At 46.0% G+C, this 18696-nt stretch overlaps 1 protein-coding gene across 1 annotated transcript in view; it reads right to left on the bottom strand.

Moving 5' to 3' along the window:
* Positions 1-18696, bottom strand: part of LOC119173762 (glutamate receptor ionotropic, kainate 2) — a 234997-nt gene that overhangs the window by 36352 nt on the left and 179949 nt on the right. The window contains exon 8 of the mRNA XM_075883220.1: positions 5258-5362. Coding sequence (XP_075739335.1) covers positions 5258-5362 — 105 coding nt within the window. The remainder of the gene's footprint in view (positions 1-5257; positions 5363-18696) is intronic.

The following is an 18696-nucleotide window of genomic DNA, read 5'->3' on the forward strand; positions in this document are numbered from 1 at the left end:
ACGACCCGGTGAAACGGGCTGCTTTCGCCAGGAACTCATTACTTTGAGCGACTGGACTTAAAGCCCCTATACTTCGTAAAAATGCCGCCATGTCCTCTCCCCTTCGCCGCTTCCTCTCCGGCACATTGCTTTTTTTCTTCTGTCGCCTGTGACAAAGGCGCCGACTGTAACGCACTACAAGCTTGCAGTTTGCTTTCCAGCCGGTAGCGCGCCACCGCTGCTGCATTAGTTAAAGCACTCCTGTACAGCAGTGGCTGTGTGCCGTGCCTCGCACACGGCTTTATGTAAATATTCGTCTGCGTTGATTCTATCAGCAAGAATGGGTGCGCTCACCATCAATATTACGGCAGAAGAGTTGCTGCAAATCATGCACAAGTTGTAGCAAATTTTACGTTGTTTAAACTTCTTTTGGCAGCGTAGTGCTACCTTGTGTAACTGGCGCTGATATGCACAACTGGGTTCATTGAGAACAGGTTGAAATTAAACTCAGCAAACTCGGTACGCTAATTATTGGACCGGTGATAAATATTTAAATCAGACCAGCGGTGTCTTAATCCACACCGATTGGAAAGGAATAGTTTCCGTGTGAAAAACAATCTCGATATTTTATAACTGCAGCAATGTTAACAATGTCCTAGAAAGTGTTCGCTCAGAACTTCGTGACGTTTCACATGCTACCTCTCCTCTGCTGTCCAATGACTTGTGCACGCAGCACTCCGTCCTGAGTTTTTTGTTCTCTGAGGCGCAGTTTGCGACCATTGTCTTGAGATTTCACATGTCTTTATGGGAGTTGCAGATAACGTAGGTGATGAAGGTCGTTGTTGCACAAGGAAGCTATTTCGAATTGCTGGACGGCCAAGATGGAGCTCTGATGTAGAGGTCAAAAAACGCAATCACGCCAGCGCTGTCAAAATTACCGCTTGCCCATTTCTATAGATGTATTCTCTGAACTCAACCCACAGTATCACCTCAAAGCAATAAAGAATTTGAGCATTTCGTATTATGTATTGCAACAAAGAGTTTTTTTGGGGGTGGGCGAAGCTGCTTATGGCGTGGCTTGCGCGTCCCTCGTTGTAGCGCGTAACCAACGGTGGCTCATACCTGAAAGAGCTGTTCTTAGAATGTCCGCTGAATGGCGGCATTTGTATATGATGAATAAATGATGAAAAGACGTGAGATTGCTGTACTAGGAGTGTTCACTAGATAGATAGATGGACGAACGGATGGATGTACGGACGGATATACAGATGGATGGATGAACTGACTGACGCACAGACGGACAGACAGACAAAGAGGCGGACGCACGGACGGACGGACAGACAGAAGGACGGCCGCACGAACAAACGCACGGATGGACGGATGGACAGACAGACAGACAGGCGAACGAATGGACAGATGAAAGAATGGACGTACGAACGCACGCCAGGACGTATGAAAGCACGGGTAGACGGACGCACCGAAGTTCACACGGATGAAGGGGCACACGGACGGACGCGTGGTCAGATGTATGAGCGGACGGAAGAAAGAATGAATAGACGGACGGGAACACGTACGGACTTACGAAAGCTTCGCCTCACCAATCATCATTCACTTGGTGGATATGCTGTGATTTTTGGGGGGGGAGATTGCCAATGGTTAATTTCATAAGGAGCACACGCGACGTGCACGCTGTTGCAGAATCGGACTGCGCTTAAGAACAGCTGCGATAATCATGAAATTCAAAACTTCTAACATTTTGAGAGAAATGATCTCACACGTCCTCCACTTTGCATGCGGCAAACGAGCACCACAGTGGCGCTTTGGCGCATTCAACATGGCACCGAGCGGTGAAAACCGGTTCTTCGCCGCATCCATCCGAAGAGACAAGTTCAGGCGGGCAGAGGAGGAAGCGGCGCAGAAAGAATGCTGTACTTTTCCGAAGGTATCTTTGCCCAAGCAACTAGCCAGTGCAATCGCGCGGTATGATGTGAGCACCTATGGTGACTTGCCAGGCTTCAGTAATGGAACCAAACGGCTGGTCTTCCAGTTAACTAGGAGGGTGCCCTCTCGCCCCGAATCGTTGCATATCTCGAGGAGGGCACTCCTCGCACACTCACCAAGTTGACACAGTGCTCTGTATGATATTCCATCAGGCCCGGGTGCTGATGTCCGTCTACACAAAGCCAGTGCTGCTTTAAGCTCATGAATAGAAAAAAATTGGTCCATGTGGTGATCGTGTGATGTCGTGCCACCACGTGAGAGCGTGGAGATGTGGGGTCTGTGAGTTGACCAGATAAGTTGGCACAGAACTCTTCTGCCACGTCGACTTCCGATCTCTGTTGAGAGATGGCTAGAGCCTTGAATGGAGACCGCTGAATGGGAGCTGTCCGGAGCCCTCTTATTGTCCTCCACAAGTGTGATAATTGCTTGCGAGGATCTAACGACGCGCAGAAGGCTGCCCAACGTTGTGACTCTAGTTGCTTGGGCAAAGTGATGGTGAGGATGGTACTTGGACGGCTAGAATGGTTCCTGGAGCGTCACAACATCTACCCGGACGCTATGACGGGATTTCGCCGTGGCCGGTCATCAATTGATAGCGTCATAGACCTGGTCAGCTACGTGCAACACGAAAAAGGCCGTAAGCGTCTCTGCGCTTCTTTATTTCTCGATGTTAAAGGGGCATACGACAACGTCACACATGAAGCTGTCGTCACCACTCTAAAGGAGGTAGGAGTGGGTGGTCGGATGTTTCAGTGGCTACGCAGCTATCTCTCTGAGCGATCCTTTTTCGTGAGAACCGAGGATGGTGACACTTCGCTGCATTACAGCCACCGTGGTGTTCCCCAGGGTGGCATACTTAGCCCTGTACTATTCAACCTGACGCAAATCACTCTCCATGAGCATCTGCCAAGTACTGTCCAATTGTCAATGTGCGCGGATGACATCTGCGTTTTGACATCGGCAGTAACACGTTTACAGCTGCGAGCACGAATTCAGAGAGCTGCCACTCAAGTTGCTATTTACCTCCGTCAACGAGGTCTGGAAATTTCCTCTGAGAACTGTGCACTTGTGGCATTTATGCGCAAACCATTGCAAAACTAGAGCGTTCTGCTAAACAGCGAAAGGATACGTCACCTCCGATAATACAAGTTCCTATTTGTTATAATTGACAGAGACCTCTCATGGAGCTTACATGTATCATACATGAAAAGGCGATTGACAGGCATCTGTCATTTGTTCAAGTTCTTCGCTGGAAAGAACTGGGGAATGTCCACAACTGCTATGTTGCGACTATACATGATTCTTTTCCTTAGATTCCTTCGGTACAGCCTACCTGTGTTAGCCAACGCAAATAAAACAAGCATACGAATGCTTCAAAGTGTCCAGGCTCAAGCACTCCGGATATGTTTAGGCTTGCCCCAAAGTGCGTCAACAGCGGCAACTATCGCCATCACAAGGGACAACCTCATCAAGACCCACATTAATGTGGAAGTGCTGAGGACACATATACGACACGTTGCTCGAACTCCTCGACATCACCTAGCCTCTCTACCAGTGGTCCGGCCATGCACATCTTACTGCAAAACAGTGACCGCACATGGTGAGTCGATCCCAACTTCGTTCTCTCCTGCCGCTAGACCTGTGACTCCGCCATGGTGCCTCGCTCAACCAATGATTAACATTAACATACCTGGCGTCCAGAAAAGGCCAATGTGTCGTCACCGGCTCTTAAACAGCTCACACTACTTCTCTTGTATGAGAAATACCAAGACTCTACACATATATACACTGACGGATCGATTCAGCCGGACAGCTCTACAGTAGCAGTAGTGATACCAAGGTTGTCCACGACACTTAAATTCAAGACATCTCACGCAACAACATCATCATCATCAGCAGAATTGGCAGCACTTCGTGCCGCGTTGCAATTTGTAGTTGATCAACCTACACGCAAGTGGACTATTTTCTGCGACTCGAAGGCGGCACTGCAGTCTCTACTATCAGCCTTACGCCGTGAACCACATGAGCAGCTGGTACTAGAGATAGCAGAGGTTATACACCAGCTGACTGAGAAAGGGCACCAAATTACATTTCAATGGTTGCCCAGTCACTGCGGAATCATCGGCAATGAACGGGCCGATCAAGCTGCCCGCTCAGCCCACACAGATGATCATAAGCTACGGCTACCACTTTCTAGGACAGATGCTGCACGAAAGCTCCGCAGGCTTGCTCGCCAGAAAACCACATCACAATGGAATCAGCCACACTTCAAGCATGCCCGACTGTAGTCGCTTGACCTTACGCTGAGTCTTGAAGTCCCGTCGAGGCATTGCCGAGCAGACCAGACCCTGTTATGTAGGCTGTGGTTGGGCGTTGCGTTTACCGACGCCTACGCTTTCCGCATTGGGATGGCCGACACCGCAGCCTGTGGCCACTGTGGCAAAGAGGAAACAGTCAAACGTATTCTTTGTGACTGCCTAGTGTATAGTAAACAACGACTACGCCTTCGCAAGGAACTCAACCAATTAGATGATCAACCTCTGTCGGAGCAGGGAATTCCGCAGTATCGACAGGATGCGACTTCACAGAAGAAGGCCCTGAAAGCGCTACTACACTTTTTGCGATCGACCGGCCTTACTGAACGGTTGTAGCTAGGACGCCCTTTCTGTGTGTGTTTTCGTTTTCTTGTGAGTGCGCGTGCGTTTTTTTATTTCTCTATCTACCCCCTCTTTCTTGCCCCTACTTCCCCGCCCCCAGCGCTGACTAGCCAACCAGATGCCAATATCTGGTTAACCTCCCGGCCTTTCCTTTCTCACTCTCTCTCTCTCTCTCTCTCTGTCTCCGAAGGTATCGGGGCTTTAGCTCGACTTTGTCGTGCGCGCCATATCTTGACAGAAATAAGCAAGTGGGGTGGAGCTATGCTCGTCTTGAGTTCACACCACTGAGTTTGAACTGATGCGACAAAGAGCACCCAGGTCGTCTCACTCGCTGCACTGGTCGCACTTCGATGCACCAGTCCTTTATTTTAATTACGCCATGCAGGATGCCAAAAGAGCCAGCTTCTGGCCTTAACTTGCCTGGGTTTTGAGTTTGGTGCCATCGCCTTCACTTTTTTGTGGCGGCAAAACTTTGTATATTTTTATTTTGCTTCATGAAATAACTCAACCGGCATCAACTCGTGTTGAAACCTTCTGCAGCATATATTATAGTAAATGTGCCGTTTGTAGATAATGTAAATTGGAGAACGACGGCTGAAGCAACAGTGTCCTTGACTCACCTGTGAGAGGCCGGTTTCTTTAAGCTGAACCAGCGAAAAAGATAGGTTAGTCCGAGATCCAAAGGTGTCGAACTGCAGTCTTCCTGTGAGACCAGATACAGTGCCCTAAAACATAAAAAATAATACAACATTAAGTTTCGCTGTGGCAAAATATCACAATGAGAGATCATTAGATTGTTACTTTTATTTATTATATTTCAGCAGAAAATAAACGCAGAGTTTAGGGGAAAGATCTGTAATAGAAAAAAAGCAAGCTAAAGTTGGGGTGCGCACGCCTGGATAAATTTATTTGTTTCTGAAACATCGCAAAATGATCACTCTGATCTGCTTCCTGCCTCAATGCCGAAAATTGGACCACCAATCACGTGCTGAGCAGCGCCACAGAATATTGCTACGGTCAACTACAATGCACTTTGACTTGGTCGAGTTGGTACCTAATTGGATACGCTTCGGCGCAATTTCGACAAAGACAAATGGAGACACACAGAACACAGACGAGCGCTGTTTGTGTTTTGTGTGTCTCCTGTTGTAGTCGTCTAAGTTGCGCGGAAGCCTATACAACTACAACCGTCATTCGATCGTGTCCAGGCAACAAAGGTGTCGCAAAGCAATAATAAGTTACCTGAATAATCACGATAGAAGCCCATATTGCAGAAAAAGAAATGGCTAATCCCTGAAAAGCACAGCATTGCGAGAGCGTTAGTTGTAAAAAAGACGCACGGATATATGTAAATCACTAATGCAGCATCAAGGGCCGCATTTGACTAACTCTTTAGGCACCCTATTTTTTCGAAGAACGTTGCTTTAACACCACAAACACCTGCGAGGCAATAATACCTAACATATAGATCTTTATGTTTCATTTGTGTGTTCTTCGTTTACCATATATTGTACATATGTAACATATCTTTTTGTAAGAATTCTCCTTTATCAGTGTATTGTTGTGTACCGTGTACAAATGCAACCATATCTTTTTGTAACAATCTTTGGTGTGTCTGTGTATGTTTTGTTCCGTCGCGATGTTCTGTTAGATTGCAACAAACACGACGCTTGGATGTGCCAATAAAGTACGTATCTTAATCTACCATTAAGCTGAAACGGCTCTATGTCCTCCCATAATAGAGTAATAATTACTCTAAAGCGTTAAACGCTTTTTCTAAACACAAGCTTAATTAGAACAGCGTACATCACACAACCACAAAGAAATCATCTGAATAATCACAGACTACTTGTCTGATCAGAGCCGAAGTGGTTCACGCTGCATATATTGCGTGCAAATGCATTTGCGTGGCGAGTGCACCACAATACACAACATTTAACATCAACATGAGTCCTATACGTTCCACATAACCGCGAAGCGATGAGATTAACCTTGGATTTGAATGGGTTCAGTGCTCATGCCCTCATTGTGATTTAGTGAATGGCATTGGGTTTTCAGGCAACCACTCGACAATCAGACGGTATACGTGCTTCAGTACTTTATGTGAACACTACGTTATCTCCAGTATGCTATGTATATATGTGATGAATATGGTGTTAGCTACGCTTTGCATCGGTGAATGGACATTTTTAAAGTGGAACTGTGGGTGGGAGAGATCACTGAATGTAGGCTGCTACCTGTGTATGCGGGCGAATCGTTTCATCCATCTCACACTACGAACGTGATGAAGCTAGCGCAAAATCTGCTAAATTTGGCAATAGAAGGCTACCGCCTGGGTCAGTTGTCTTTATACGTAAGAAAGCTGAACTTGATTGTTGTTATGATAAGTATGATGATATTTCCACGTTCCTTCCTCCGGTTTTCTTGTCCCCCCGTTACGTTGTACTCAGCGCAAACCGCGCCTATACAGTGTTTTAGAAGCTTCAAGACTGCAGCAGATCATTTGGTTGAGATTACGGCCACTTCGTGAGCATTTAGGATTATTCTGGAATAAACGTCGCCGCTAGGGATAACGCTAGAATGTTCAATGGCGAGTGTATAAATGCCGACACGTTTTCCCGCTTGTCAGCTGATCGACGACCGACGCAGCGTTCGCGCTATCAGTGGAAGTGTGCTACTGTAACCCGACTTGCGTTTATCGGGTACAGATTGGTTCAAATAAACAGTTTTATCTGACTATCCTGTCTCCTGTCTTCAGCCACGCCATGACTCCGTGACATCTGGTGGATGTGCTGATTGATTTATATGCGGGGCTTAACGTCCCAAAACCACCTTATGATTATGAGAGACGCCGTAGTGGAGGGCTCCGGAAACGCAACCACCTGGGCTTCTTTAACGTGAACCCAAATCTGAGCACACGGGCCCACAACCTTTCCGCCTCCATCGGAAATGCAGTCACCGCAGCCCTGGTGGATGTGCTGCTTCCGTCGCGTAACGGACGCCCTCGTCAAGCCGTGAATCCAGCCCACGTCGTAGAGAAGACACCAACGCCAACTAGGAGCGGCGAACAAGCAGCCGGCAGCAAGGTCTACCACCTGAACACGGGCCTATACAAGCCAAGGCGCGAAAGACGAAGGCCATGACGTTGACTGCGGTGACAATGACAACCACTGCGTCACAACCCTTGATCTTCATGCATCAGCCCAGGGAACCAGCAACTTTCCACGGGTCCTCGTTCGAAGACCCGGAGACCTGGCTAGAAACATATGACCACGTCGCCACCTTGAACCATTGGGACACGGAAAACAAGCTTCGTCGCGTGTATTTCTACTTGAAAGACACCGCAAGGACCTGGCTCGAAATTCAAGATTCTGCCTTTAAACGTGGGATGTCTTCTGCGGTGCATTCCTACAAGCGTTCGCGAGCGTCGCTCGCAAAGAGAGGGCCGCTGCTTTGCTAGAGACCCGGGTGCAGCTACCAAATGAAAATGTTGGCAATTTCGCAAAAGAAATGACTCGCCTAATCCTTCACACTGACCAGGACACGCATAAAGAAAAGCAAGTTTCTTTTCTCCCGCGAGGAGTCAAACAGGAGCTCTTCGCGGAATCTATGAGAAACCCGCCAAAGACCGTCTAAGCATTCTTCTCAGAAGCGACAACTAGTGAAAAAACCCTCCAAATAGGCATGCGATAGTTCAAACGCCGCTCGGCTTCAGGCTATGCAGAGATACAACCACTATGCTCCGATGACTTCAGCGAGACCATAATGGCTGTAGTGCGCGAAGAACTTCACCGTATGTTCTCGTCATGCCAGCTTCAAGTATCGTCGATCACAGACATCATCAGAGAAAGAGAGAGAGAATTATTTTATTAGGGAGCTGGAGAGGTTTGCCTGGTTTTTCACCTGACAGGCTACTCTAGTTTTCGGGTGATGACAATAATATATACAATGATAAACACACAACACTTACAGTTACATACACGCATAACAGTCACATAACACATATTGTCGCACTGGACACGCACTGGACTATTTCCAACGTTTCTTTCAAGTCTGTGGCCCGTAAGAACGTCAGTAGCGCTTTTGTAGAGTTTAATGTACTGGAGATGTTCTGCCATGGGCCTAGAATAATTTTGAACTCCAAGTTTGTGTCCTGTTGTATTTTTAAGGCCATCTTCAGAGACTGTCTCTCTGATGCGTATATCGTACACTCACCGAGGACCTGTTTGCTGTCTTCAACGACCTTACATTGGGCACAAAGTCGGACAGTCCAATTTTGTTCCTGAAGTAGTTCGTATATGCAACGTTTAACCGGATGCGGTGTAAACACGTTTCATCTTGCCTGTTGAGATTTCGTGGCATATCGTCAGAGAGAAAATCCAGCAATAAATGGGTATCCCTGAGACATCGCAACCGCAACCTGAAGCCATTAGCTACGCTGCAGCTGTCCAACGCTATTCTCCACGTCCACGTCAAGAGGCCGCGCCACCGTATTTTTGTCGCCACACACCACCGCGGCCACCGTCGACGTTAAACCGTCCAACCACCGGCCAGCGCAATGCTCCGAAAAACCGACATGTGGCGCGCCCCCGACCACCGGCTTCTCTGCTACGACTGCGGGGAAGCTGTCCACACCTAACGCCACTATCAGTACCGCCAGATGGCGCTACGTGGTTTCGCCATCTAGAGTAACTGTATACGCTACCTTAAGGTAGCAGAGTTGCGCCAAGGTACGCCATCTTGGGTTCAAATGTCTTGCGAGAAAGCCACTCACCACCTGCGCAGGAACAGCGCTCGCGTTTATAGCGTTGCTTTGTTTTTTTTCTTTTTTTCTTTTTTTTATGAAAGTAGGAGACAAACTCAGTTGGTCTGGTCACACCTGGAAGCTATGATTTTATGTTCACGTTTTTGGTAAGTAATAATGAAAAAACGTGCGTCAGCTCATCGAACCAGTGGTACATATATATATATATATATATATATATATATATATATATATATATATATATATATATTTAGAGTAGGCCACACATTAGCTTCGGCTTCTTTTGGCTTGTTTTTCCTATTTCCACTTCCCCTTTTCCCATTTATTTTGTACTTTTGATTACCATCTAGCCAGGAATAGAATGTTTTCATCGCGTTGGGTTCATTTATTAACTGTGTGAGTTAACCAGCTAAAGCCTTGTAGTCTTCAACTGACTCAAGCTGGATAGCGATTGAGAGTGGCCGTGCGACTCCCGAGTTAAGCGCACATCTCGTATTACGCTCGTATTACAATCGTGGCTCACGAAAACTGATGAGAATTGTCGTTCAACAACCCTGTCGTGTCCAACATTCTTTTCGCTTAGGGTTTCAAAGCTGCATTCGATTCACGCACTAGCAGAAAAACCTTCCCAATTTAAATATATCTAGTTTAAATACTCCCTTTATTTTTAGCGTTTTAACCACCAGAATAATTTGGACGTATGCAGCTGACACATGCTGCCAAACTCTGCATGCATAATGTATTCACCACTGCATCCGTGGTTAATACAAATAGAGCAAGCTTTGCAGTGCCGTGGACAGATAAAAAAAACTAAGCGCATAGGGCCTCAGCAGAGAAGTGGAAAAGGGGCCCTTCCCTCCTCATGCCCAACAGCACTTGCCCTCACCCAAGCTTGACCAGTGCTCTCGCTCTCCCAAAGCCGCAATGCAACGATGGTTCGCACCCCCGAGAGAAAACCCTGCTGACGACAACGGCCAAGCGTTTATTCCTTCCGACTGAACACTAATCTTTCTATACCAACACCCGCTGCACCAGCATCCAATCGCATGGGCTCTACGTAATACAATTCAACACAGAATGCATTTGCTACCGCATTTCTTATGACCAACAGGCAGCATGGCTACATTACCGACGATGCGCGGCGCGAATGACAACAACCGTTGTCAACCCCGCTTGATCTGCCCAGAATCTGCGTAACGTTTGCTTCTCCGCAGTGCAAATGAACCACCTATGACCACGTGATGGCGCTCGGCTAATAGGGGCGTTGAACTCCTGTAGGCGGAGCCAGCGGCGCCCGGAAAACAGTGGCACAACTCTTCTACCTAAAGGTAGCATATGCAGTAACTCTATCGCCATCGACGAGCCACGTCCACAGTGGGGTGATACTCATGATCCTCACAGTGGGGTGATACTCATGATACTCATCTAGATACTCATGACCCATCTAATTACAGGTCCATATTGTTAACTTCGATACCATGCAAAATAATGGAACACATAATATCCTCTAACCTTGTTACGTTTCTGGAAAAAAGCCACTTTTTCTCTATGTGTAAACACGGCTTTCGCAAACTCCTTTCCGGCGAGACTCAGCTGGTAACTTTTACTGAGGACTTGCATGTGTACCTTGATAACGGCTTTTTCACAGACTGTATTTTTTTGGACTTCTCAAAAGCATTTGACAGCGTTAAACATGTATTGCTTTTATACAAACTACGCGCCGTAAACATTGAACCGGGATTACTTGGATGGATGGAAAGTTTCCTGTCTTCCCGTTCTCAATTTGTGGTTGCAAATGACTTCACATCAGCTTCGACTCCTGTCGAATTAGGTGTTCTTCAAAGGTCCGTCCTCGGTCCTCTTTATTTTCAATATATATTAATGATATAACCGACAACATTTCCTCAAAAATTTGTTTATTCGCGGATGACTGCGTTGTATATCGCAAAATTACAGATGCCTCTGACATAGCAACCCTTCAATCCAACTTGAATAACATGTATAAGTGGTGCCTCACATGGTGCATGGAACTCAACATTAACAAATGTAAATCGATGTGCAATTCTCGTTCTAACACAATCTGTCCTGCCTACGCACTAAATAACTGCCCCCTTCCGTCTGTTAGCACTTACCGTTATCTTGGCATTCATATAACCAACGACCTCTCTTGGAAGCACCACACACAATACATAACATCAAAAGCTAACCACTTATTAGGGTATTTGAGAATAAATTTTTCGTTTGCACCTGTACAAATAAAACGACTGCTATATTTAAGCTCCGTCCGCCCCACACTGCAATACGCCTCATCCATCTTGGATCCACATCAAGTCACATTAATTAACGAAACTGAATCGGTACAAAATCGCACTGTTTGTTTCATCCTAGGTAATTATCATCACTCTGTTTGTGTTTCATTATTGAAGAGTAGACCCCATATTCCATTACTCTCTATTCGCAGAAAGAAATCACGCATCTCAATATTTCGTAAAATCTATCACCAGGATCCTTTCCTTCGCCCACTTTGGATTCACCCAGCATCGTACCAATCTGCTCGCCATGATCACGTTTACAAGGTCAGCGTACCTCGTCACAACGTCTTAGCATGTTCACAATCATTCCTCCCTAAGACCTCAATAGATTAGAATGACCTACCTGCATCATTAGTAAGCATCACCGATCCCACTCGATTTAAGAATGCACTAATAAACTCAGAACCCTGAACTGTACTAATCGGCGTGAGTGTTATTGACTGTTTAGTGTATTCTTTGTAGTTCTAGTTCAGTTGTGTTTTAATAAAGTGTAATTCTTGCATGCAAAACTTGATCATTATATTTATTTTTATGTTAAATGTGTTTACATATTCCTGTAGTTATATTGTTGTTCATCTATATTTCTGCCCCTCCCCTCTATAATGTACAAATGTACCGTGAGGGTTTTACAAATAAATAAATAAAAAACCACGTGACATCGCCATAAATCTCGCCGTAACGCAGAGGACACCCCGAAGATCTTCTCTTTCATCTTGACCCGGCCGCTACATGTCACCACACCGTAGTCAGTACACTGGCCCCAGCAGGGGCCGGTGGCTTAGCCCATATCAAGAAAACTAAGGGCAGCAAACGGTGGAGGTGCGGCTGCTGCACGAATAACTGCCGAAAATCCTCTGCCGCCGACGACGACGCCACGACCAAACTTCAAGAACCCGCCGTCACGTTAACCTACCCCCTCGTCGAAACTTTGCGACCAGAAGAAGTCCTGATTACGCAACGTCGAAACAGTGGTGCAATCCGTCGTAGCCGTGATTCGCACCGCGACCCAACCACAATGCTAGGCGACGAACTGGAGACCTCGAAATTCTCATGGACGGCCACAGCGTCACAGGTCTCTTCGACACTGAAGCCAACTATTCCGTCATCAGTGGGACTTTGCCGCGAATTCGAAGAAAGTTAGGACCGCTTGGGAAGGCTCTGAAACCCGTACAGCTGGAGGTCACCTATTGACACCAGCGGGAATCTGCGCAGCTAGAGTGACAATTACCAGCCGCATTTATACCGCAAGCTCCGCCGTACTGCAACATTTCTCCAGAAATTTATTCTAGAAATGGGCTTCTTAAGCCACCATGGTGCGGTCATTGACTTGAGAACGAAGTCGACAGCACTATCCACAGAAAAAGCACTGCCGCCATACACGTCGTCAGGAAGGCACACACCTTGAATGTGCTGGAAGACCAATTCATCATTCCTTCTCACTTCAGCTTCAGCATTTCCGTCGGCACTCAAGAATCAACAGACATGCAAGGCATCGTTGAAAGCGACCTGTAGATACACCACGAAATTTGCGAAACACCTGTTGATACACAACGAAGTTTGCGTCGCCAGAGGAAAAGCCGAGCTGTGAGGAGGGAACGCAAGAGTGGTGCTCACGAACTTCAGCAACGAGTACAAGCACGTGAGCAAAGACACGAACGACGGTTGCCTCCATCAAAGAGATAGTAGAAGCCAGCAGCGCTTTCGCTCTCACCGATTGCGCCGAATCTACTCCGACAACTGAAACCATTCAACCAGCTTTTCGCGTTAACCCAAGCCTTTCCAAGCATAAAAAAGAACAGCTAAAAAATCTGCTCTTGAAATACAAGAACTGCTTTTCGTCGTCATCGAGAATTCCACAGAGCCCTGTCGCGAAACATCGAATCGTAATAGACAAAAATGCTTGGTCATTCTGTCAGAATCCGTACAGAGTTACGACACGAGAACGCGAGGCCGCAAAGAAACAAGTCAACGAAATGCTCCGCGGCGACATTATCAAGCCTTCAAAACGTACACGGGCGTTACCGGTGGTATTACAGAACAAAAAAGATGGAACACTACGCTTCTGCGGGAACTATCGCCGACTCAACAGGATAACGAAGAAAGACGTATATACTTTCCCCCGTATAGGCAACGCCCTTGATGGACTCCACAACGCCAAAAAATTTTCATCGATGGACCTCAAGACAGGCTAATGGCAGATCAAAGTAGTCGAGAGAGACCGGGAAAAGACTGCGTTTATAACACCACACGGCCTTTTTGAGTTCAAGGTGATGCCCTTCGGTCTTTGCTCGGCACCTGCGAGTTTTACACTCGTTATAAACACAGCGCTGGCAGCAATTAAGTGGCAGACTCGTCTCGTTTACTTGGACGACGTCGTCGTGTTTTTCTCGAGCTTCGACGAGCATCTTAGGCGCCTTGAAGCTGTACTTTAAGCCATCAAGGCTTCCGGACTGACCCTGAAGCCAGAAAAGTGCTGCTTTGCGTACGAGGAACTTTTGTTCTTGGACCACGTCATAAGCAAGTCTGCAGTAAGACTTGATCCGCAGAACATAGCTGCCATCGCTGAATTTACACCGCCCGCCGACAAGAAGGCCGTAAGTTAATTTTTCGACCTGGGGCTCCAAGCAGAATGGGCCGAGTTTCGCGAAACTCGGGATATTCTCTAGCTCTGGCGGCACCCCTATAATAACGATCCAAGAGGACGAAAAATTCAAATACACCTTTCAGCACGGTGCGTTTCGTTGGTGACGATGAAACTAGTCAGCACTTCAAGAATGGTGGGATAAGTTGGGCGGTGTTTTCAAACCAGTGACATCCACTTCAATCTTTTTGTCGTTCCACTTAGTGCAGAAGTGCACCCATGCAATCAATGTGTAAAAAACGTTTCCTGATGATATTTTTAGAGGCATAGGGTGTTTAAGTTTATTATCGAGCTTTTAATGCCAGCACTAAGTCTTTTTTTAGAAAAAAATTTGCACGGCAGCCTCTGAGATCAGTACATGCCGAACATCTTACAACATCGCGACCGCAGGTGTGATGAGTGAAGAAAACGACAATGACGGAAGTGCGGGGCAAGGCGCGTGTAATGTGCGCGTGAGTGTCAGCGAATCAGCTGATGAACACTTGGAAAAGCACTGTCCACTGCAGGACAGCGTAGCCCGAGCGTCTTCGTTCTGAACCGGGCTCGTCCCTTCGGACTCCTTCGGACGGTGCTTTGGCTGAGTTTTGGGTGAATTTGACCTGTTGAAACTAGCTAACGTTGCATATTACTTCTTTAAGCAATCGAATTAGTGCTAATGTCTAATTCTTCTCCTGGCCAAGGGCATAGCCCTTGGTCAGCCTCCTTGCCTAATGATGAATTGCCATTGGAATATTTTTTCCGCAGTGGTGTTGGAAGCATCCCTGTTGCGCTGGTGCCCTCGAGTGGTGGATTTATTAGGCTCAACAACCCGAAGGCGATCCAGGTGGGGTTGCAGGCCATGACGCCGCACTTTCAGATGATAAGTGATGTTCGTCAGTTCGGAAGAGGTGGTTTGGTATGCAGATCGTCAGATCCTTCGTGCGTTTCTGACATCCTAAAATGCAAGACATTTGCTTCGGTCCCGGTAAGTGCATTTATCCCGCCTCATTTAGCGTGCACTAAGGGAATTGTACGAGGAGTCGACTCTACATTAACGCCCGCTGAGACTCTGGAAAAGCTGTCTGATGCTGGGGTCATAGCTGTGTACCGATGCAACCGATTAGTTAACGGTGAGAAAGTCCCCACTGAGTCGGTTATTGCTACCTTTGCCGGCACTTCCTGTCCATCCGAGTTGAAAATATGGCCGCTCATTTTCAGAGTCGAACGTCTCGCTTCTCGTCCTCTCCAATGTCAAAACTGTTGGCGTTTTGGTCACAGTGCAGGGGGTTGTAAATCAAATTCACGTTGCCGCATCTGTGGCGATACCCACCCATCGAAGGAGTGCATCGCCGAAACCGAAAAGTGCTGCCTCTGTGCAGGAAATCACGCGGCCGATTATCTGAACTGCACCGCAAGGTCTAATGAAACGCAACTTCTAGAAATCATGGACAGACGTCGTTGCTCGCGGCGAGAAGCAATAACAGTTGTAAAGGATAGATCCTTTGGATATGCCGGAGTCGCGTCGAGGCACGAACAACTGAGTGAGACGAAGATTCTTAATCTTATTGAGGCTGCAGTAGAAAAGGCGATGTCGAAAGCGCTGGAACACATAGTTACGAGCGTGAGTGAGTGCATCTCTCAAGTGTTTTGCTCACAGATGACACAGCTGGCTTCTGCAATAGCAGTACCGATGGCCAAGTCGGCACCTTGTGCAGTGGAAGTTATACCGAATTTAGCCCCACAGCGACAATCCCGCGAGGAGAAAACCCCAATTTTGTCCGTACCTTCTACGTCGACCCACGTGGAGGATCAGAATGAAATGGACGTATGCCAAGATTTCAGGCGTCAGAAGCGCACTGGATCTCCATTAAAATCTCCTTGCCCAAACACAAAACCCAAAAAGGTCAGCGAAAATGCCAGTGCACTTTTTAAGGAGGGTATTTTAGAAGCTGCCGTTGCTGAAGTGTTTCGCTCGTCAACATAGATACCTTGAAAGTACTACAGTGGAATTGTAGGTCTTTGATTTCTGCTTCTACTGACTTACTTTGCTTAATTAATCAGTTATATCCGGATATAATCTTATTACAGGAAACCTGGCTTAACCCTGTTAAGAATTATCATTTACACAATTTTAAAGCATTTCGGTTAGACCGTCCATCACTAGGAGGTGGTCTAATTATACTAGTCTCGAATAAATTTTGCCGCACAGCGAGCATAGCTTTTCAGCTTATGTCCACAGACTGTGAAATTTTGGCAATAGACCTCTGTCTGCCCGGGCACCACCCTTTTTCACTTATAAACGCATATTTTCCAACGGGTTTGCATAATACTCAACAATTAGATACTGCCTTAGCTAATTGCAAGAATGATTTCATTCTGACTGGTGATTTCAACTCACATCATGTTTCATGGGGATTTCGAACAGACCATTCTGGTACTCTTCTATGGGATTGGATGATTAATAAAAATCTTACCTGCCTAAATGATAGACAGCCTACATTTATTCGCGGACGGACACGATCGGTATTAGATCTCACGATTTGCAGCCCAAGTGTTTCAATAAAGTCTTGGAAAACAATTGATTTCTCTTCAAACAGTGACCATCTTCCTGTATACTTTGAAATCTCATGTGCTGTGAAATCTATTGAAAGGACAGAGAAAACATTGATCAATTACAAAAAATTTAAAGATTGCTTGCGTTCCAACATTAGGGCAGTGTCCAGTGGTCAAAATGAAGACCTCGGCAGAAATCTCTGTTCTGCTTTAAAAATCTCCAAGAACACTTCAGAATTTGTAATTGCTTCGTCGTCATCCAAAAGTGCCCAACCTAGTAGATGGTGGAATGATGAGTGCACACGAGATTATAGAAGAAGAAAAGCTGCATGGAAAAGACTTATATGTAATCAGAGTCCAAAAAATTGGAAGGATTATCAGTTCATTGCGGCAACATTTAAACGCACTGTATCGCGAGCGAAAGAGCAATATGACCAAGAACATTTCGAGTACCTGTCTAAATCAAATAACAAACGTGCTTTATTCAACTTCCTTCGTGGTAGGAAGAAGACCCCTATACCAGGAAACGTTGACTCAGTAGTTTACACCTCACAGGAACTACAGGAATCATTGAATCAGTTGGCTAAAGAATTAGAAAACAGGTTCTCAACGCATCTCCCTAATTCGGCTTACACAACAACCATCTATGACTACACAGAAATATCGGCTTCCGAATTAAATCAGGCTATGGAAAGATTGCCAAATGCAGCACCAGGCCCCGATGGAATAACAAATACAATGCTAAAAATACTTCACAGGGAATATCCGAATGATCTGTTAGGTCTAGTCAATTATTCCCTTAGAAGAGCATGGATCCCTTCTGAATGGAAGATTGCGAAAATTATACCATTGCTTAAGAAACAGGGGGCAGGCTATAATTTAGACAACATAAGACCGATAGCCTTAACATCTAATGTAGTAAAACTTATTGAAAGGGTACTTCATGGTCGTATAATTAGGTTTATTAACGAGAAACAACTGTTGAGTTCTTCCCAAATTGGCTTTAGATCTGGATATTCCATATGGCATGCACATGTAGATCTGGAAAGTCGTATTCATATTGCCCGTCACAAAAAGCACTTTGCGGCTTTAGTAACGTTAGACATATGTAAAGCATATGATAGTGTAGAGTATTCTATCTTGACTAATCAGTTATGGAGTCATGGACTTCCACCTTATATAGTAGCATGGGTGACGGAATTTTTAAATAGAAGAGAATTCTATTGTTATCAAGGCGGTTTCTCTTCCTGTAAGCACAAGCAAACCCGAGGTGTACCTCAGGGGTCAGTACTTTCCCCGGTTTTATTCAACATATTGCTTAGTACCATCCCCGTTCATCCAGAAGTGAAAACCTATGTTTATGCCGATGACATTGCTTTTTTTGCTATGGCACATGACTTCCACTGTCTCTACACTATCTTGCAAACATATCTTAATAAAATAGAACATTGGTTGGATGGATTGATGTTGAACCTGAATACCGGTAAATGTGCTATACTCGTTTTTCCAATTAAAGATCCCGTGCACATATCTATTAATTACAAGCTTCAAGATATCCCACAAGTACAATCATTGAAATATCTTGGAGTTATGTATAATGAGCATCTAAATTGGCGCCCTCACATTGAATACATCGCGACAAAAGCAGTACGCGCGATGGGCGTATTGCGGAGGTTGAGCAATTGTAGATCAGGTATGAGAAGAAAGGCACTTTTGATTATATATAAAATGTATGTCCGACCTGTCTTGGAGTTTGGCTGCATTCTTTTTTCTGGTGCGCCAGCCTACAAACTCCGGCCGCTCGTTCTG

This window comes from Rhipicephalus microplus, unplaced genomic scaffold, assembly GCF_043290135.1.
Source record: "Rhipicephalus microplus isolate Deutch F79 unplaced genomic scaffold, USDA_Rmic scaffold_15, whole genome shotgun sequence".
NCBI classification, from domain to species: Eukaryota; Metazoa; Arthropoda; class Arachnida; order Ixodida; family Ixodidae; genus Rhipicephalus; species Rhipicephalus microplus.